Below are 21,560 nucleotides of genomic sequence, written 5' to 3'. Positions count from 1 at the left end.
AAAAATTATAAATAATTGTAACAGATGCGCCAATATGGCCGGCCTCCAATAAACGAGGCCCCAGATAATTTGACCAACCCCCTTTGACAGGCCAATTTAATAAAACATGAACAAAATCTTCCTCACTAATAATTTATCATCCCCTCTCCTCCCCTTTGGTTAAAGTTGATTACCCTGGCAGTTAACAAGGTCACGCCCAGATGCCAGGTTTCTGATAATGCAATCAGGACTAGTTGGAGAAAAGGTGATGACATCCTGTGTGCTTTTCTTCACTACCTGGCCTCCTTGAAAACACAGTTGTGAAGGCCTCTGTTTGACTAAAGGCTGTGATTTGATGTGTTGAGAAGATGTGTTGTTGATGGCAGCAGGTGATGCTGTTTATCGAGTGTTTCACACCTTTCATAAAGGGGTTTAGGAAAAGAAAGGTGAGAATATAGGGTGGTGGAGTGAAAAGGCATGTAAGTTTGTTTGTGTGTTGACTTCAATATAAAGGAGCATTACCAAGACTTATTTGATGAGTGCATACATCCCCTGTGACACACACAAAAGAGTTGAGATCTTCAAAGGTGGTTCATAGCTAGCAGTTGCAGCAAATGTTAAACTGTCACATTTAAGTGACCTGGACTTTATAAATCAATACTTGCATGGTTGCAATAAAAGGGCGTTCATGTGGTACAGTAGTGTATGTATTGATGGGTGTGTTTGCCCAACAACCTCCTCCCCTCTTGGTTGGCCTTCTGCTACATCGTGTTCCCCCTCAGTTTATTTTTGTAGTCCCTGCTGTGTGCAGAGATTAGCAGATGCTTACAGACACAGGCTAAGAGACAGTAGCTGTGTCTCATTTCGGGGGGGGAGCGTCTTTCTTAGGACCAATCCTGCGAAAGATCCAGCCTTCATAGCCCGCTCATGCCAGCTGAAGTGAGACAGTCGGGTCGACAGAGGATTCCCCAATTGCGTTACCAGCTTACCCCGCTCTTACCATTTTGTTTCCAAGTGCCACCCCTGTCACCGAGCATCCTCAACAGCTGCATCAGAACTAGCTTAGCTTGCATTACTGACATTAGTTGAAATCTATTTCTTACATTTAACATTGTAGAACTCAGTCGTTTGACAGTCCGCCAGCTCGTTTGAATTGCCAGGCAATATATCTTTGGATGGCTGAATTAGTAGAGGGACCTTGATAGCAAAATACTAGAGGTGGTAAAAAGCTATCCCACTGCCACAGGTTTTATGTCAAAGGGTTAGCCTGTTCAACTGCTTTAAACTTTCTCATGTTCTGATATTCTCCACTTTCCTGATTTTATTTGGCAGATAATTCAATCAAAGTGGAAATATAAATAACTTGGCTTCTAATTTGTGAAGACTTGAGTGTGCTTGTGATCTAAATGTGGCTTTGAGTGAGAACACAACACCATGTGCTTCAGGTTACAAGTAATTAACATTGCAGCAAAATGGTATTTCGATCTTTCAATCAGTTTTCCACATATATACTGATGTTTGTACATGTAATAATAATCAGAAAAAGTAAAAACAATGTAAAGATGTATTTATTTCTTGCTTTTTGACTTTTCCTGAACAGATAACATACAACTCTTTGTTTATAGTTAGTTTGATCAAGACAAAGTCATTATGCAACATACACCAGATTACAATTAAACTTCTCAAGACTCGTCCTTCATTAGGGATACTTAAATACTTTCCTGTAGCTTCATTATAAAGCATCTTTCTGTTGAATCAACACATCTTCAAAAACATATCCACTGTCTCTCTCCTCTTACAGGCAGTGGTTTCAGAGCAGGTTGATGGTGCAGCTCAGAGGTGTAGCCCTGATTCTGAGTGGGGCTCCACTCGAGCCTCCGATCCCAGGCCAGAGGATAAGACCCTTCAACGCAGATCCACCGGTTCTGTCAGAAGACAGCAGGTAGGTTAGCACACACTCCTGCCAATTATGTCAAAGGCAGCACGTGGGTGAGCAGCTTACATGCCCACACTTATCCATCACCGCTTAGCTTAGATTAGATCAAAGCCATAGAGAAAGGATATGAAGGAAATGGTCTGTAGAGAATCATGTGATTTATCAGACCTTGCTTCTGCCAACCTTTGTCCTGAACTCTCCCCCCCACACACACACACACACACACACACACACACACACACACACACACACACACACACACACACACACACACACAGACACAGACACACACACACACACAGACACCCACACACAAACACAGATGCCCCTCCTACTGTGACCAGGCCGACGTGTGCTGCTGGTTTCACGCATGCCTTGGACTCAGGCACTGGCTAATTTACCGCTTCAGCAGTACATTATGAACAAGAAAGAATCTTTTGATCTTCTCAGTATTCCTCTCATAAGTTTGCCAGGACATGTTTCTAGATGGCCTCACTCACTATTAAGCTGGCCTGGAGACACATTGTTTGATTTATGTTGCTATCCTCATTATAGCCTTTGTGAAAGGGCTTCTGTTCAGGCGCTTTATATATGTAATGTTATTATTTTGTACAAAAATAATAAGCAGTATTGACATTAGTAGATGTACTGGGGGACTCCTTTTTGTATGCTCAAAGACACACACACACACACATAAAATCTATCCGAAATGCACTGCCACACTGCACATCTAGTTAATGAACTAGCTATTAATTACAAAGAAATGTGCCAATTTTCATCCGAAAGACAACACTTTATATAAGAGCTAGACTATAGCTGTTACATTTTAGATACATGCTATCGCTGAATGATAATATGAATCATTATGATAGTTATATACATAAATATTTGAATTAATTGGGGTGTTCATTACAGTGTGCATGTTGTCCCCCTTTCAATAGAATCCAAACTAAAACATGTATTTGTTAAAATAATTGTTGGAATCAATATGTTTGATTAAACTCCGCATTCAAATGTACAGAATACAATTTCTAATGAAAAATAAACTATGGTCGTCCACTGATAACCTTTTAATACTTTAAAAAGTAATTTCACTGTGGAGTTTCATTTCCAACTCCCTCTGTTTTTTTTCATGACAGTCCAAACATACTGTATCAGTATTATGGAAATAACTTAACTCAGTCGCAAAAAAAGGACACCAGCAATGTTGCACAGTGGCATGAACAACTCTTTAGCCAACAATTGATTCTCCACCTAAATCAAAAGATGGGTTAAACATAAGGTTACACACTTTAGCTTTGTAAAATACCCCTAAAGGGTCATGTAAATCCTTACAGTTAACAATGTTCCCCTTTTTTAAGTCACTGTTGCTGTTGGCTGCTTCGTATCTGAACACCAAATACCAATACCAATCTACAAGGTCAAAAGCTGATGAAATGAGACGTTGTGTGCAACTCACTGCGATCCCCAGAGCCACAATTTGCAGCTCTTTAAATATGTCCCTAAAGTGAAATAATCAGTTAAAGTGACAAGCATTGCACAGTGTTACATGGCTAGCATGTTGCTGTAATGATATTTTGGGATTTGATTCTTGAAAATATTACTTTGATATGATTTGAAAAAAATGAATTTGCTCATTTGTTATCAGTAAATTAAATACAGTTTTTGGACACAGTTTAGGGGCATTTCATACAGTGCGATAACTGTCAGCTCTCAGAGAAGTAGTGTTACCCTGATAACCAAACATTTACAACAAGTTTTACGCCGGCTTTTTCTGTGTGAGGCGGATTTCTTAAAAGAGCACCACACCATGCTGTCAACCTGCAACTTCCAGTTTTCAGGTTTCCTGTCCTCACGTTAGTCTGTTTGGGAAGAAATCTCATTCTTTTGAATTTTGTGCTCCTTTCATAGATTTTTTTGTGTGATGGTGTACAATCACTTATGTGTGCATCCATTTGTTTACATTTGGATTTATTTCTGGCTGTCTGTCTGTGTCTTGCCCTGTGCTAGTGTGCTTGTGTACAACATTCCTTTTCAGCTGAGAACCTGAACAAGTTCAGCTTTGAGACACACACATGATACGCTGCTGCAATCATAAAGAAGCCCATTGATGACAGTGACCCCTCTCTCTGGGAGATGGAGAGAGGGTGGAGGAGAGGTGAAGGGAGGAGGGAGGCAGTAGATGAACTGTTTCTTCTTTGCTTTTCCGCCAGTGACACTGACCCCTCAGTAAATAAGAGTGTAACTCTTAGCTACATGCAGAGTGTTTGGAAACAGGCCTTTTCCTCATTTCCCTGCTACTGTATACCCCCCTCCCCCCTTCCATCTGCATCACTCTCTCATGTTTACAGAGCTATTACAGGGTGTGAGGCATAGGTCAGGTCATGGCCGCCAACCAGCTGCCGAGCTGAGGTAGATAGCGGTCACATCTTTCTCTGCCTCCCCGTTTCTGCTTTTTATCTTTCAGTACATTAACAACGTCACAAAAAAGCGCTTCCTACACAAACAGAAGGCATTCATGCGTCTTCTGGACCTGCAGCAGACAGGCATTCATCTGGAACAGAGTGAACATCTGCAGCAAATCTCAGTCATTTGTCTGTGTCACCATGTCATCTTCCTCTGTACTCCTTCACACAAAGCACACAGCAGTTTATGTCCACTGGTTTTCACATACAGAAGGAAACACGTGATGGAATATAACACTATTTGATAAATGAATATTCCTCATTAATGCTTTTACCTAATAACCAAGAAGATTGCATCCTTAAAAAGTAAGACTTTAGAGTTGGTCATCTTTACTTTTGAGTTTTGGCCTTTTAGATGAATCAGATTCCCCCTTTGGCCTCTCTGGTTTCCCCATGCACACACAGGCTAAGCCAGTTGGCCTGCCACTCATCAGGAATATGCAGATCAATCTGCTAATTAGTTGCATAGAGTCATTAAGGCTGAGTTAGAACACATGCTTGGCACCCACACAGGCATGATTGCAAAAACAGGCACACCAGGTCACTGAAGGCAACCGTAGCTCAAAGGCACATTCCCAAACACTAGCAATCTTTTTGTGACTGTAAAATGATTTTACAAACTTGCCTATTCTACTTATATAACAAGTTCAATACAACTGACTTACTTATGGGGCTGCATTTAAAGTATTTTCCTTCTTTAATAACATTTTCAGCCTTCATTGTAACTGTCATAGTTTCTTTCTACAAGACATGATTCAACTTGAGTGTCCTATTTGAGATAACCACAGAAAATTAGACATAGAGGATGTAACGCATGCATGCAGTTTACATAGTTCTAAGGCATGATCATCTTCAACCACGTCTAAACTATCCTTCTGTCAATTCGATCTTTTCTTTCTTTAGACTTAATGCAATGAATCTTCACACTCCACAGTTGGTTTGGCTGTAATGTAAAGACATGTACAGGTTACTCTGGCTTTGCTAGCAGTTAACGGGGACTTGTGTAGATACTTGTATCATATTCAAACCATCTACTGTTTCCACAAGGTGTGAATCAAATCACAAGGTGAGGTCTTTCGTTTATTACTTTAAAAGCTTGGAACAGCCATTATAACTCATCTTTCGTGGCTATCATAAACCTCCCCACACCTCCTGTGCAACTCATCCACTCCAGCCCAAAGACTGTAGTACGTTTAGTCGCATTGCATATTTTAGCCTGCCATCTGGTCAGCCCTGCCTGGCACCACAGGGGGCCACATATCCTCTCATATTCATATTCCACTAGCATATTGTTCCCACTGCTTTTCTACAGTGCGGCCCCAGCACTTCTCAACTTCTTTATTTATTTCCACAGAAGAGGCTGGCTAGCAAACTGCAACCCCCTCCTAATCGGCAGCTCTTCCAGTTGTCCTATCAAGTGTAACCTGGAGGCCCCTGGTAGAGCAATTAGAGCGGCCTCCCTGCCCACCTCTTGTAATGAAGCCCAGCACATTCTGGAATCTATAGCCCCTTTAGTCTCCCCTAATGGGACATCATTATTGTCAAAGAAACAATGTAAATGGAAATGAACATACTCATTAGCCAGTCGCAGGGAGAAACCTTTGCCGCTCTCAGCTTGCAACTCCCGCTTCCAAACACGCACACATCCACATACACACACATAAACCTGAACCTCCTCCCTACAGCTTCTGCAGACCGCTGCTCCAGCTTGCTTTATTCCTATGATAGCCCGCCAGTTTGTGTGTGCATATGTGTACACCGAGGAAGACAATGTGTGTGTTTTACTCAAGGTGAGAGGAGGAGAATGGAGTGAACACAAATTGGCATTCATGCAGTGTTTCTATTTTGTTAATTGTTGCATGACTCTGTGCCTTTGTGTTCAAGTGAAGTGTGTTCTTAGGACTCACCCCAGTGCTTTCTTTGCTTACCTATCCCAGGGTGAACCTGTGCAGCGGTCCAGGTCTCTGTCCCCTGCCAGCAGTGTGGAGTTGGGCTGTAGGAGGAAAGGGGGGGCAGAACAGAGGATTCAAGACCTTGAGGAGCTGCTGCAATTAAAGGTAAATAGTTAACATACTGTAGTCTGTATAGAGTCTGTATAGAATAATATCCTCCTGTTTTCTCTTACCTAGATAACTATGTCCAAATGTTCATTATGGCCTAACTGTTTGTCCTTGATTTTCTGTAACCCGCTTTATTGTGTGTATTCTAGCTCAACGTTTTTTCATCATTCTTCCTGTGTCTTTGAAACACTTTGAAGCCTTCTTAGCTCAATAGGGCACATAGACTGGTATAGTGGTGTTCAGCTGATAGTGTGTGGGGCCAAAGACGGGCTCTAATGGAGCCGCTTGTTGCTCGGGCCACTATCTCACACATATGATTGCTGCTATCAGCCGCTGGGTTGTTGGAAGCTCTGTAACAGTCACCATCTGCAAAGGGTTCAATTGCGCTTGTGCTGCCACTGCCTCCTCCATGACCTTCTCTGACAATGTCTTTCACACACACACACACAACACGTACATAAACGTACGCGAGTGAGTGCAGAGCATGCGTAGGCAGTGAAACAGCAGGAGAGGAGCTTTGCTGGTGAAAGTGGATGCAGCACGTTTTTCTCCACTGAAACGAATCGGCTTTATTGGTCTTTTAACCTTCACATGCCCTCTGACGTCTTTCTCCCACAATTCTTCATTCTTTTTTTTTTTTCTTTGCAATTTTTCAAAATCACTCCAAGCTAAATAAACTTAATTTTCACCTCTCCCCAATGTTTCTTTCCAGGTTTCAATACATTTCATTCTCTCTTTTATTTAATGTCAGCAACGTATATTTTCCACTTCCGTTGTCTGGACTTTCGCCTAAAGCTTTTCTCCCCATTGCCTTTCTTTATCCTTTCCATCTGTCCGCCTGACCAGTGAGTGAGTGATTATGCAGAGGTCATCTCCCTTTGAGCACAATCCAGGAACACATTAGGCATCATTTTCTTGTCAGATCTGAAGTGTCTGAATTACATCACTGGAAGACACCTCATTGGACCGCAATGCTCAACGTAGATGCAGATGACACGCATGACTGTCTTTGGTAATGGTGCCATTTACGTGTCTGCCAATTGAGGGGCATTTAGCAAAGGTATGCACAGGAAAACGGTGATTAGCAACTCAAATCTGTGACCATATTAATGAGAGCATGATTTAGTGTTTATGTCCTTTGCCTTGAGCTTGCATTGAGCATCATGCCCACCATCATCTACAGCAGGCATCTCACCTCCAGCGTCATGTAGTGGTACTTCACTTGTCCAGCCTGTTATTCTCTAGTTGATCCTCTTCAATTCTTTCCAATAGAAAAGCTTTCAAATTGGGTACGCCAGACTGTACCATTGACATGTTGACCTTAGCAGCTAACAGCAGCAGACAAACAAACAATACTCATAATAATGACCCCTTTTTTTCTTCTGCACACTTTCAAGTAAACAGTAGCTGTTGCTCTGTAATTATTTTTCAGCTTGAGAACGTCCACAGATGTGTATGCTAGCTGGGTAAGGGGGTGTATTGATCGGTGGGCAAGGGTCTGTAGCCTGATGACCAGAGCCGGGCTGCCCAGGGGAAGCTCTATAAGGAGCCTGGGAAGCCATGATGTGGCTAATGCCCTGCCACTTGCTATATCCTGCCCCCCCCCTTCTCCTCCATCAGTCAGCCTCAAGACTTCTGTGTCCTCCCTGAGCTCCTAGTTCCACCAGTTAACACTGCCCTAGTCTGGCCCCCTTTCATTAGAGCTTTGCTTTTGAGGGGTTTGGGGCAGCTTGAAGGGGCCAAGGATGTCTTGCTGATGTCCTATGTGAATAATCTGCACTAGGGAAAATCCATACTTGTCACATTGGCAGTGCGAGTGTGTGTGCGAGTGTGTGTGCGAGTGTGTGTGCGTGTGTGTGTGCGTGTATGTGTGTGTGTGTGTGTGTGTGTGTGTGTGTGTGTACGCACCCGCACCCGCAATGTGTCCGGAGCATGTTTGTGTGCTTTCTCTGTTCTCTTTGTCCTTGTTAATAATAACAGGGCTGAGGGCTCGCATTTCCCTCTCTGCAGGGCAGCCGTGTCATATCAGCAGTAAACAAGCTCCTTCCCTTCAGAAAGCGCTCGACAACTCTCCCCAGCCTTGGCCACTCAAGCAGAAACCTGTCCTGCACTCTTCTTTTCACTTTTCTCTTTTGCTTTGCTCTCTTTCTTCTCTTCCTAATTTCTCTGTTCTCTCTCTTTTTCTTTTCTCTATTTTCATCAGCTGCCTTTCCCCCCTCCTTCCCCCCTCCGCTCTCTTTTCCACCTCTGTTTGTCCTGCCTGTTGAAAGTGTTTTCTCCATCACCCTCGCTGTTAAGGTCAGTGAGACGGGGAGGAGGGTTGCCCCTGACAAGAAAAATCTATATGTTGTCTTCCCTTACTCCTTCTTTAAAGCTCAAGCACAATCTTGCTTGTGTTTTAATGGCTGTCAACAACAGTGTCAGCAACAAAGTCAACGCTACTAACGCCCCAAACACTGTTTGTGCTGGACATCAGTTGAGTGGGTTAGGTCTTAGCTGTGTGTGAGTGTGTGTACGCGCGTGTGTGTTAGTTAGCTGTGGCCCAGCTGACTCGTCATGTAAATGTCGTCTTTTAATGATGTCTCAGTTGCTCAGTGAGAGTGGGAGCACTTGTCAAGGAGAAATGTGAAGAAAAGCAAAGAACCTGAGCCTGCTGGTTACTGTCAAGAAGAGGTGTTTCAGCTGTGGACTTCTTTAAATATGTAGACGGTGAGAGGTTTGCTTCAGCTTCCTTCCTGGACCACTGCTGTGCTGTTGTACATGAATCTTAACTCCTTTTTCATTAAATGTATGTTTCATTTGACATGTACAACTTTTTAATGGGATAAATCATGTCCCTGTGCAACCCAGATGCAGGAGAATGACGAGTTGAGGAGGGCACATGATAAACGTCGTGAACGGCTTTGTCTGATTCAGAGCAACTACAAGACAGTCAGAGACCAACTGAAAGAGATGGAGAAATCGGCCGTCCTGTGAGTATTCACTAGAATGTTAAGTGGAACACCTCAGTCACACAAAATATGTCATGAAAAACTGTGTAACCACTCACAATACACAGGACTTGTTTTTTTTTAGATCAAAGAAGATCTCTGAATTTTAATTCACAGTCATGCTAAATCTTTGTGGGGATTTTTCAAGCAATACATTTTAAACATTTGCTGTGTCCAGCATCTTAAAAGTAAAGCTGTACGGTACTGCTTTTGCCAATTCATGTAGCTTTCGGCTCAAAGTAATTGTTATTAGCATTTTTCACAACTTTCTTGGATTTATATACTTATAGATTAGTTGAATATGAAATAATTATCATTTGCAACCTTGAACTTGGATAACATCCTGTTTTAGCCAGCAGTAGTCAATGAGAGACATTTTAAATTACACAGCTCTGCCTTCCTTATGTTAAAAACCCCCTGTGTAATGCTACAACCCCCTGACACCTCTCAAAAATAGTCCTAGGGCTTCATTGCTCTCCACATGTTGTCTGACAAGACCTGAGTGCTGGATTTGAGAGAGCAGGAGAAATTTTTTCCTCTGCCTCGTAAAAGCTCAGAGGTTTTAAGCCCAGTCAATTTGGGCCGTTTTGTGCCAAGTGTGTGCGCTTCTGCGTCTGCTCTCCCTCAGCATTCATTAGGATGTGAGAGCCAGAGGCTGGAGGTGTCTGGTCCTGGGGGGTGCAAGGTGTTAGAAAAGGCCTGTGGAAGGATGTGGAGAGAGGAGCAGAAGGAGGAGGTTGAGGGCCATTTCCTGCTTCGACCTGTTATCTTCACCAGAAACCACAAGATTTTTTACACAAAGCAGAAAATGTGCTGGAAAATGTCATCAATATAGAAGTCTTGTTCTCTCAATTGTCTCCCAGAGTCTATTCCTACGTTTTTTTTGTCTGTTTCTTCTCCTCCAACAGCGTCATTGAATCCTTTGTGAAGTGTAACTAAAGGCCCATATGTTTGGTGGCGACGCAGGAGCAAAGTGTTGACCCCCTCAGCTGTTTTCTCTCTGGGTTAATTAAAGAAAACAGAATTGCAATGTGAGCCCGTGTGAAAGTGGAGTGAGTGAGAGAGCGTGTTCAGCGCTAGGCTCGACTCGGCTCATGTCAGCTCAGCGCGGCTCAACAGCATGTGTCTGAGACAGTGGGAACAAAGACAGAGAGATGTAGGGGGAGAAGACTCTCAGAGTCAACACCAGTCAAGCTGCTGTTATACATTTTAGCAGGTTATCATAGGAAGGTTCTGTCTGGTGAAATAATGTACTTTTGTCAGACTGAAAGATGAAGAGCTTGGTTTTATTAGAAACAAATTATAATAAGATAAACAGGGCTATTATAAAGTGTAGAGAGCTAAGGCGAACTACAAATTCATATCAAGTTTGTCGCACCAATGTCAGAGTATCTGAATTTCATGACTGATTTCACATCAAATTGATGCAATAGGCAGCTTTGCCCTTTTCAGTCAGAGCCCTCCATGGCATCAGCCAGTCACTCAAAGTTATGATCCTGGCATTCATTTGGCATTAAGCCCCATCCTTAAATAGCTCTTAAACCCACTGGGGTAATGCCAGCCTGAATGAGAGACAATAGAAAATGACTTAAATACTCCCATTAGTGCTGGGAAATCAGGGCCCTAACAAGTCAGTAGGGATCGGCGTCGAGTCTCATTGCATTTGGAGCTTGTTAGGGATTTCTCTGTAGCTTCCATGCTGTGTTGTTGCCTTTTTGGAAAGATGCGGGGGGTCCCTTTTTTATTCCCCTTTTTTTGTGCAGGACCAAAAGATGAGTCTGTGACGTGTCTCTCTCCTTACCTGCTCTTAACATTTCTGTATTTAAAAACACTTCAATTTATATACACAGTATATATAGAGATATGCATTATGAGCCAAATAAGGTACATTGGTGATAGAAACTGGCATTATTTCCGATACCTTCCTTGATTTGTGTTTCCCTCATTTGAGTCTTTATCCCTTAACAGCAGAACACAGCACAGAGTAGGACAGTTGGTTGCTGTACGGTTTACTGCTAAGTGACGTCACCCATGCGTTAAATAACCAGGCTAGAAACTACCAGTTATACACAGAGCACAGGCTCATTGGCATGCCGGTAGTGCATAAGTGGCCAGTCCCATGGAAACCACCCTGCCATTCACCATTACTACCATATTTTCCCAAAATGGCATAAAGGAGAGGGGGAAAAAAGCCAACTTCTTATTTATATTAGTGAAGGGAAAAAAGTTTTTTAATCAGACTGGGGATGATGGGGGTGAGCAAATAAAATTAAAGGTTATTAAAGCATCCGTACTCTGATCAAAGTTGCGCCCATAAACAGATTCCCCCTGAATCAGAGCAATTAGCCGCAGCAGCATGGAAAAGTTCTCTCTATTTCCTCCTGCTTAATAATGGAAACTAGGATACCATCAGGGAGGAAGTACTGAGGCCTGAATAAGATAGCTCTCTCATGGCTCCAATGTTCAACAGCTTTTAGGCCCACTGTAAACAAATTAAAATGTATAAAGCTTTACCGTGACTTAATAAAGCTTCATGCACCTTTCATAAAAGTGGAATTGATACACTACATACCTAAAAATCACACAGAGAAAATTAAAACAGAGCTGTGGGTAAAATATTAGGTTATATTACTGCTCCGGGCAGATTTAAGATAGTTTATGCTAAATTCACTGTGTTCAGTGAAATAGAATGAGAAAAAGTGTATCAGTCTCTGTGACCATACAGTGAGATTATATGTTAAGTAGCTTTGCACTCTGGGAAACTAACCCAAGCCAACAGAAAGCACATGAATATAAACACACACACACACACACACACGCAACTAAGAAGTTCAAGTGCTCTAAATTGCACACGGGGGCATTAGCAGTATTAAATGAAAACATTTGCCGTTCCTCGGTAGCCTCAACTCCCAGGCACCAGGGTTTAACTAGTATTAGCGTAGCGTGGCTGTGTCTACATGGCCAATAATGACTGCAGGAAAAAGAGACCCGCTGCAATCGCGGTGACCCTCACCATCCATTTCCACACCTCTGCCTCATTGATTGTCTGGATGTGGGAAACTGTGGTATGTGTGTCTGTGTGTGACAATACTCTCCTCATCTGCTGAATTTGCAACCTCTCTGTAAATGCCGTTTTAGTTTTCAAATGAAAGGCTAATTGGAATTGAATGTGTTGGGCCAAGACTGATTGATGAGTTGGGTGTGCAGGGATGCAGTTGGGGGCAGCAGGAACGGTGTGTGCGTGTGTCTCTGTGTGTGTGTTCGTAAAAAGGGGAAGTTCAATGGAAGGGGCTGCTACTGAGCACAAATTGTCATTAAGTATTCATAAGTGAGGTGTAGTCATTTGAATGACCTCGTTTGCGAGTGTGTTTTTGCCATTATTTACATTTGCATTGCACACAGGGAATGGTCCAGCGCCCTGCCACATGGGCAGCGCCCTGGGCTCCAACAAACATGCATACGTGTGTACAGGATTCACCACTGAAATGTCAAAGTCAAGGCTGCTCATTTGAATACTGCTAAAGATGGCTGAATAACAAAAACAGAATGAGACTAAGGGGCCTTGTTACCCCATGTGTGTTGGCCAGAGGCAGCACAATAATGTACAGTAGCAACCATTTCCCCTTGTTAGCATGTTTACTTTCCATGTGTGTGTGTATGTGTGCCATAAATCTTCTGTTATTTTTTTATGTATGCCTTTGCTTGCCTCTACATTTCTACTTATGTCTTTGTATTTGTTGTGTATGTTCAGGCCAGGTGGAAGGATGCAGCGTGCAGAACCATGGCAGCTAAGACAAGAGAACAGCGATTCAGTGTGGAATGAGCTAGCTTACTTGAAAAACCTCACCAGGAAACTCAACATTGAAAAGTAAGTCACCTGCAGTGTACATGTACATTTTCGTTTGAACCTCCCCTCTCTAACCCCTGAACACACAAACCGAAACGCTCTCCCACTGTCCCCTCTTGTTTGTGGGTGTTGCAAAATATTGAGTGCCCTTCCCAGCTTCACAGCATTCACCTAACCCTCCACATCATTACCAACCAGCAGGGGCCAAAGTAGGATCATTAGAGTCTGTGCTCATTTGCAAAATTGGCTGCCCAAAGATTTGCACATAAAAGTGCAGGAAGTAAAATAACATTATCTCAATCTCTGGCTGTGTCTTTGAGAAGTTATTACATGTGATTAAATATCAACACCAAACTGTTGTCCTTTTGCTACTGTGATGAAGTGAGTGTCAGTAAGACACTTCATGTACTTTAGGTTTATGCGGTGTGGAAGTCTTGACCTATAGCCTTTTCACATATCTACAAAACTTCTGAATCTTTCGAGGTGAGCTGATCACAAACAGCCAAATTGTCAATGTTACCTCCTGTTTTCGACAGGGAAAATCTCCTATTGTGAAGGGCATGTGAAAGAGTAACTCAGGAAGATTTGAAAGCAGGCTGTCCTGAATTTTTTTTTTTGAAATTTTCATGAGTGAATGTGTGAGAGTTATTAGAATTTTCTGCAAGAGCTATCTTTCATTAAATGTCCTTCACTGTTACTTCTCCCACTCTGCTTCCTGCTCTTTCTTTAAGTTGTCTTTGTCTCTTAGTCTGTCTCAGGCCTTAGTATAACCATTGTCTTGTTTGATCTGAAGAACCCCCTGTAACCTTACCACTACCACTGACCCTTTATGATGCTACACAAAGCTTGGCCTAAAGCCACAGACTTCTTTTTCCTCCATCTCCCCCAGTGTTCACCTCTCCTAACCTCTTCCCTCCTCTATCATCTGCTTCTGTACCTTCTCCTTCCCCTCTTCCTGCCTGTCTTTCCAGTTGCCTCCCTGCGGCCCTCTGTGATGCTGCATCAGGCTGAGGCCAGAATTCGGGTACTTGCCCCCCCTCCCACCCTCTCTACCATTTTCCCCTCTGCTCACCCTCCTGCCCTGTCCTCCTAATCCCAGCTGAGCTCATTATGATATAGCCTGGCTGCCTCTCTCCAAGCCTGAGCTGTCCGAGCTAATTACAGGCTAGCAGCCCTGGTGCCGCCAATGCTGCCTGTTAAGGGATGTCCATCCGCCTGCCTGCCTGGCCACGACTACAGCTGAGCAAAGTGGAGCGTTGGACGGTCGGGGGTCAGGCAGGCTAGAGCAAACACGTAGGGTCCTTGGGACTGACCTGCGAGGGAACCACAAGGGACGGAGATCGGCCGGCCTCCTTCCTACCTGTGTAGCTTTCACGTCCTCCAGGGTTAGTCTTGATCCCCTTCATGTGCCCCTGACCAGCTCCACCTCATCTCCTCCATTCCCGCCCCCAGGGCCCCTCTTCACCCGGGCGGCTGGTGCAAAGTTAACTTAAACTTGTGCTTTAGAAAAAAGTCTCTGTTCCAGGTTATGCATCTGTACACATGCACAGATAAGTGTGTTAAACTACTGGTCCTGTTTGAAAGCATGCTTCCCATTTCTCTCACAGTACTCATCTTCTTCCATTTCTGTTACAGGAAGAAGTAGAAGTTAACGTAATGCTGGTTTTGTTTTGTGTATGAAGTCAGCTTAACCCAGCAGCTTTACTTGCCTTAAATGCAAATCTCTTTTGAGCGGTAACAGAGAAGGCGAAAGTGTGTGCATCATAATGCAACACCATCAAGAGTTTGTGAAAGCCTGGCTGCCAGGAGACTCTAAGGGCGAGCAGTTGCAGCCTGTTGTTCCTTTGACCGTATTATAATGATTGTATTTGTGAAGGTTGTGCGAGATAAGTGTTAGCGATGATACACTAATGGCTCATTAACTCCTGGCAGCAGAAGAATTTAGGGCCAAATAAAGACCCCTTATCAGGCTCTAAACACCTAGTGGTGGGCTTTGGAGGAGGGCTTCTGTTTAAACTCTTCATTTGTCTCTCATTCCATCTTCCTCATTGTCATGTTATTGTGCACAGATGCTCCCTATCACCTCGTCCAAAAACAGCTCTTGTAAAACACTGTCTTGAGGCCCAAAGGACAATTTCCCAGAATGGATATTGCTGGGATAACTCCTGCACAGTGGGTCCCCACAGTGTTAAGAGAAGGTTATGAGGGCCCCCCTCTAATGTTTGAGCTTCAATAACAGGACGAGCATGAAGGTGAAACTGGTCTGTTTGCTGCACTTTTAGCTGATTTATTAACAATGGAGACAGCAGCTAATTGTTATTTCTTTGATAACTTCTGTGATTAGATCAAATAACCTACAGCAGAAACTAAAGATGATCATATTATGTGTCACATTACTGAAGTGCCTTCTTGGCAACACACTATTCCTGTAACTTGTTTTGGTGGGTCAGTGTATCTGCGAACATTGTTAGGATATTTGTTATATTTGGTTTGTACATCTGAAAAGATGAGCTGTAGGATCAAAAAAGTGTGTGGACAAAGGAAGGTTACTACCATTAGAGTCATTTTTGAAAACCTCATCAGTGATGTTGATAGGTTGCCACCTGTGAGTCCTCGGCACCTACAGGTGGTAATTTGAGTGAGTCCCATTGAAATCGAATGGGTCCCCAATACAACTTTTGTTCCTTGAGAAACAAACTCAGAATTTTTTTTAAATAATTTGCATAAACAGGAAAATTATAAAATTAATTATCATTCTTGAAAAATATAAATGTGCCCTCACAGCACTGTTCAAAATTAAATCCAGTATGGGTGGCGGTAGCCTTGTAGTTTATGCGCCCATGTAAAGAGGCTGTATCCTCAAGGCGGGTTGCCCAGGCTTCGTATCAGACCTGTGGCTCCTTTCCAGCATGATTCCCCACTCACTCATATTGATTTCCGACTCTCTCCACTGTCCTGTCTCTCAAATAAAGTTATAAAATAACAACAACAGACATTACAACAGAAAACAAGCTAATGTGTTAATTTAATTTAAAAGCGTTATGTTGTGATTTCAGCTTGAAATAACACATTTACTGAATGTCCTCCTGAAAACACCTGTCAGGTTTTTGACAAGAGCTGGCAGCAGTACAATATCAGATGAAAGCAAAATCTTGTTTTAACACAAATTTGTGGTTGACAATAAACTATTGTGGACAGATGCATCCCTGTGACTTATGGACAGTGGGTTTACCATGACAGATGTTAATCTGTCAGAGACGCAGGACTCATTCCTAAGATCATCAATGCGTCTTCATTAAACCCCAGGCATTAATCTTAAGAGGCTTTTAAGTTTTCAGTATATTTTGTTTCTGGAAAGGATCTCTCTCTGAGTTTGGAAAATGGAAGCAGAAATATGCTCCTTTAAAAGTACAAGAGTGTCTACCAGGTTGATCACTGATGTTGGGCCATAAGACCTGCCACACAATTGTTAGAAATCATCTCAAAGGTAATCATTGGGGTTAGTGTGAGGACTTTGAACAAGTCAGTTTCGTCTGCATAATCAAACAAACAAAATGTCTTCTTGGACCTTGTTTTCCTTCATTTCAACACAGCTCATGTTGAATTGTCTATTACCCTCCCCAAATGTTTCCTGAAAAAAGAAGAAGCACACTATTGTCTAAAATATCAGTGCATGATGAAGCATTTCTTGATTAAAGTTAAGGGGCCTAAAGAAAAAATCAGGTTATCATTCCTCCATCCCGCCAATAAACGTCTAAGTTGGCAGTATTTATTGAATCAGGTAGTGACCTGGGGTCTTTCAAACCCAGAACCATCCATTAAAGGACTAGACCATGCAGCAGAGTTAATCACTCCAGAAAACATATGGCATTTTAAATAGTAAGGTTTACTGTATGCGCCACCACTTGGCTGTGGTAACGCATTTAGTGAAGAACTGAGAATGTCATGCAGCTTTTTTGCAGACACAGAAGAGCACATTGGGTCAGTGTTTGCAGTTCACAGCTTTGATATATTAAAAAAATGGTAAGATGACATCTAAAGAACAATCAGCTTGCAGAACAAGTTTACCTTCCACACATATTTCCCTCAATACAAAAAACAACAACATTGAAAACTCACAAGTTACAATTAATCCATCTATTGAAAATTGTTTAACCAAGTTAAAACTCTCTAAATTCTTGAATTGATGCCAGCCATCTAATGATCTGAGCTTTTCTTAATAATGTAACTGCATGGTTGCTTTCGTTATGTATTCCGTACACAATCCTACAACAACAGCAGCCTTTTCATTTCGTAATAATTTCATAATGACCCCTCAACACCTAAATGTCTTAGAATGTGTCTTTCAAATAATGGAGTGCTTTAACTGCAATTGACACAAAGCTTGATTTTTGTTTGAGATTTCCGTCTGGTTGTTTTAGACGGCTGGAAACCTACCATGAGCAGGTTGGGCCTGAACATTTTCAGCGGGATAATTCTATCTGTCTCATTATGCATGTGTCTGCAGCACTCTATGTCCGTGCTTGTTAATTGTTGTTAAAGGTCTGTTGGTAAAAAGAGGCAGGGATTATTTAGGCCTCATAAACAGAATAAACACACGCCGTGCACCCTCAGACTTGAGATGCTATACTCAGACGACATCAAAGCATAAATTAGGCAGCGATTACTGGGGAAAAAGCCTTTGAGATCATTTGCACTACAGCGGCAGTGAAAGCTCCTCTACAGAGAGTGACCATTATGGACGTGATCCTCCAAAGTAAGCGACGTTGACTCTAATTAAGTTTAATAAAGTTTACCCTGATGTTCCCCATATTCCTCTATTTCTGTTTGTTTCATCTTGATTTGCCAAAAGGTATTAGAAGTAATGAGAGTCTTTTGCCCCCCGGACCAGGACTTAGTTGGAGGAGGGACATATTTGCTCTCACACACACAAACATCATGTTTTATGCATGTTTTTTTAAATCAGACAACTAGGGTTTTTCCTTCATTAATTATTTGGAAAATTAATTATTTTGTAAAAAAAATGTTCTTGGTCTGCACTTAGTTATGATGCAAGCTTCACTGTACAATCAAGAAGTCTCAGAAGTCTCATAACAACATAAAATTAGTGCATAACGAAAAGAGTTCTATCAAAGAACCATATCTATGTATACAAACACTAGAGAATGTAGTTTGTCTTTTTCTTTTTCCTCTTAAATTCAAATGTAATCGACTGCAGAAGAAGTCATTACCTGAAAAAATGTTTGTTTCTCTCTCATGTGTAATAGAAATGGCGTTATATTTTTATATTAGGATACCTAGCGGCATCAAGCCTCCAAAGCAGGGAATATTGTGGACATCCTAGGTTGTTTCCATTAGTGGTTTTAATATGAATCCCCATTTACTTCTCATATCATTGGCCTGTGGCTGGAGAAACCTAAATCTTAAAGACTCACCGTTGCTGCCGTTGCTGCATTGCCTGCAGCTAAAATACAGCACTGAGCCATGTAAACTCCACCAGTCACCATCTCTGCTGACAGCGGTGGCTCATCCACCCAAACTCCCACTATGAATGAACAGCCCTCTAGCCTGAGTTTAACCATAAGGGAATACCATCTCACACCCCCAAAAACAAGATTCTCTCCCCAGTGATAAATATGCCAGAGGTGTTTTTTTGCTTTCTCACCCTATTCTCCACGCTTCCTGTGTATTTTTATGTGTCGAGGAAAGAAACCAAGTGGAAGCTGGCTTGTGAAATCACAATGGCCGCAGATGATGTTGTGTTGTACACCCTTGTGGATGGAGTCTGGCAGCTTACGCTCTAAGCTGTTCTAGGTGCAACACAGTAGAGAAGAGATCAAATGACATGGAGTGGATTGCTCAGGGCTGAAGTTGTAGCACTGCACGAGAGAGAAAATGTTTTCAAAAATGGGGCCAAAAGAGCGACGTGAGACACCGACTTCCACTGCAGACCACATCATTACCAAACATAACACCTGTCTGTTGCCTTTAGTTTGCTTTCCGCCAAGAAACTTGGTTTGCTTTTATGCCTTCTGAGTGTTATTCTACCTCAGGTGAGGCGGCAAGTTGAGAGGGAATTGAAAATTGTCCAGCTAGCTTGATTTGATTTATCATCCAGATTTAAAAAAAAAAAAAAAAGATACTTAAAAATTCTCTATAGTAGGTATGGCTGTAGAAAACCTTTTCTCCACTGAGATTGCTTAGATGTACGAGAAAAACATGGTTTCTTTTCCAATAAAATGCAAGTAACTCAAGGTAGTCTAATTCAGAGAAAAGGTCTTTTTTTTTCAGGCGAAGGCAGCTGTAATGTGATGCAGATCTAAAGCACATCTCCTTGAGGTTGGGATTTAGCCCAATGCTAACAGAGCCTTACAGTGATACCTTAACACATGCTTGAATTCTCCAAGATATTTCCATCGTCAAGACCTCAATGGACTAAAATATTAAGCATCTGTTTTTCAGATTGTGAGGAGTGAGACTTTAAGGGAAGATTGGAGCAAACAGCATTCAAAAAACCTTTTAGTGCAGTGGGATATAAGATCATAATAAAAAAAAAGGAATGTGTCGCTTGGTAAGAGTCAAAGGCTGTACATTTGTATTAAATGGTATTAAACAAAAAACTCTCTGTCGTTAACAAATTCTGACCAAAATCGCTGCTCCACTGTCATTTCTATCATGGAGAATGCTCAGCCATCCCAGCATCTGCTATGATGATATCCATTCCTTCTTTTTGAGCCGCAACCTTTTATCTTTACAGTTGAATGTTGTGTTTATTGAAAGTTATATTTGTTTAACAATGTTAAATTGTTTCCTCCACAAAAATGTTTTTGCCTTGTAACAATTTGACTACCATCATCTGATTTTCAAAACCAAAGCAAATGTAAGAAAATAGCCTAAGATTTAAATTAAATTAATTAGATATGTTATTCTTTATTATCCCTTTTGGGGAGAGGTGAGAGTTCATGAGAAACATACAGTTCAATGCAAAACTGGTAACCATACAAACAGACCAAGTGTAGTCTATAGGCATGGGCACAATGCAAAAAACAGATTAAAATAAATAAATAATAAGATTCAGAAACAAGATTTAAAATAAAAACATTATTTAACATTAGTTCAAATCAGGGCCCGACCGATATGGCTTTTTTCGGGTCCGATACTGATTACGATATTAGGAAGAGGAAAATTACGATACCGATAAATTGTCCGATATCTTTTTTTGATCTGTTTTCAGTAGAGATAAATATAGATATAGATATACATATTTATTGTGTTGATCCCTCAAATGCAGTCATCAAACACTTGTGGAAAAAATATAGAATGAAGAAGAGCTGGTCACTCAACTGGAAAGTAACTGCGCATGCACGTGCATCATCGCTTGACACTCTGAGGAGTGATAATGGTTGTTGTTATCCTTATAGCAAACTCTGCTGTAAGAGAACTGTTAGAGTAATACAATAAAACTCAAATATCATGTTTTTGACTGGTGAATATAAATCAAGTAATAACGGCACATATCTGTGATAAAAGTAGCCGATACCGATAGTCACTTGATATGCTAATATTTATATTATCGGCCGGCCGATTAATCGGTCGGGCTGTAGTTCAAATGTAATAGTTTGGGTTTCCCTTCACCAAATTACCATTGGGAATACTGAGAAGAAGTTAATACTTTTAAAATAATTTTTATAGCCACATCCCTATACCAGTTCTTCTAATTCTTGATCTATTGTAGACTGCTGTACAAACGGCTAAGAGTATGACTGAAAAAGAATGCCATCTCCAGAATATTATGATGTGAAACTTGAGACCCCTGGCCACTGAGCTCCATCTGCAATCTAATCTCTTCGGTATCCTAGAAAATATGCTTATCCTTCAACAAAATTGAGTGTTTTGCATATGAACTTTGGTGCAGCGTCAATACCATCAGCATCCGAAAAGGCATAAAAGAGAAACATGAGACTGAGCAGGCTCCTTCCACATACTGCACATTGCAGCTCATTTGTCCCATTAACGGCCTGGACACATAAGGCAGTGCTGGTGCCTCATCGACGCAGGTTCATTTATGGAGGAAAATCTATAGAGGAGCGACACATATCCATCTGCTTCCTCACCCCCCTCAGGGAGAGTCATTTGTGTACTTATTTAAGCTGTGGTCAGCCATTAGACCAGGCCTCTATTGGACTGTGCGGTTCAAAAAGTTAATTAGTTTCCTTCCCTGTGCTATGGCAATAACTTTGCCCCAAATCATTTTCTTGGCAAACGTGCGAAAGACAAATCTCT

General features: G+C 41.8%; 1 protein-coding gene across 1 annotated transcript in view; it reads left to right on the top strand.

Moving 5' to 3' along the window:
- The window catches only part of cntln (centlein, centrosomal protein), an 80,757-nt gene that overhangs the window by 18,604 nt on the left and 40,593 nt on the right, over positions 1-21,560 (top strand). Inside the window, exons 9-12 of the mRNA XM_065964106.1 lie at positions 1,781-1,921; positions 6,318-6,437; positions 9,291-9,412; positions 13,182-13,298. Coding sequence (XP_065820178.1) covers positions 1,781-1,921; positions 6,318-6,437; positions 9,291-9,412; positions 13,182-13,298 — 500 coding nt within the window. The remainder of the gene's footprint in view (positions 1-1,780; positions 1,922-6,317; positions 6,438-9,290; positions 9,413-13,181; positions 13,299-21,560) is intronic.

The sequence above is a fragment of the Labrus bergylta genome, chromosome 1, assembly GCF_963930695.1.
Source record: "Labrus bergylta chromosome 1, fLabBer1.1, whole genome shotgun sequence".
NCBI lineage: Eukaryota > Metazoa > Chordata > Actinopteri > Labriformes > Labridae > Labrus > Labrus bergylta.
This window is presented reverse-complemented; position numbering and strand designations above follow the sequence as displayed.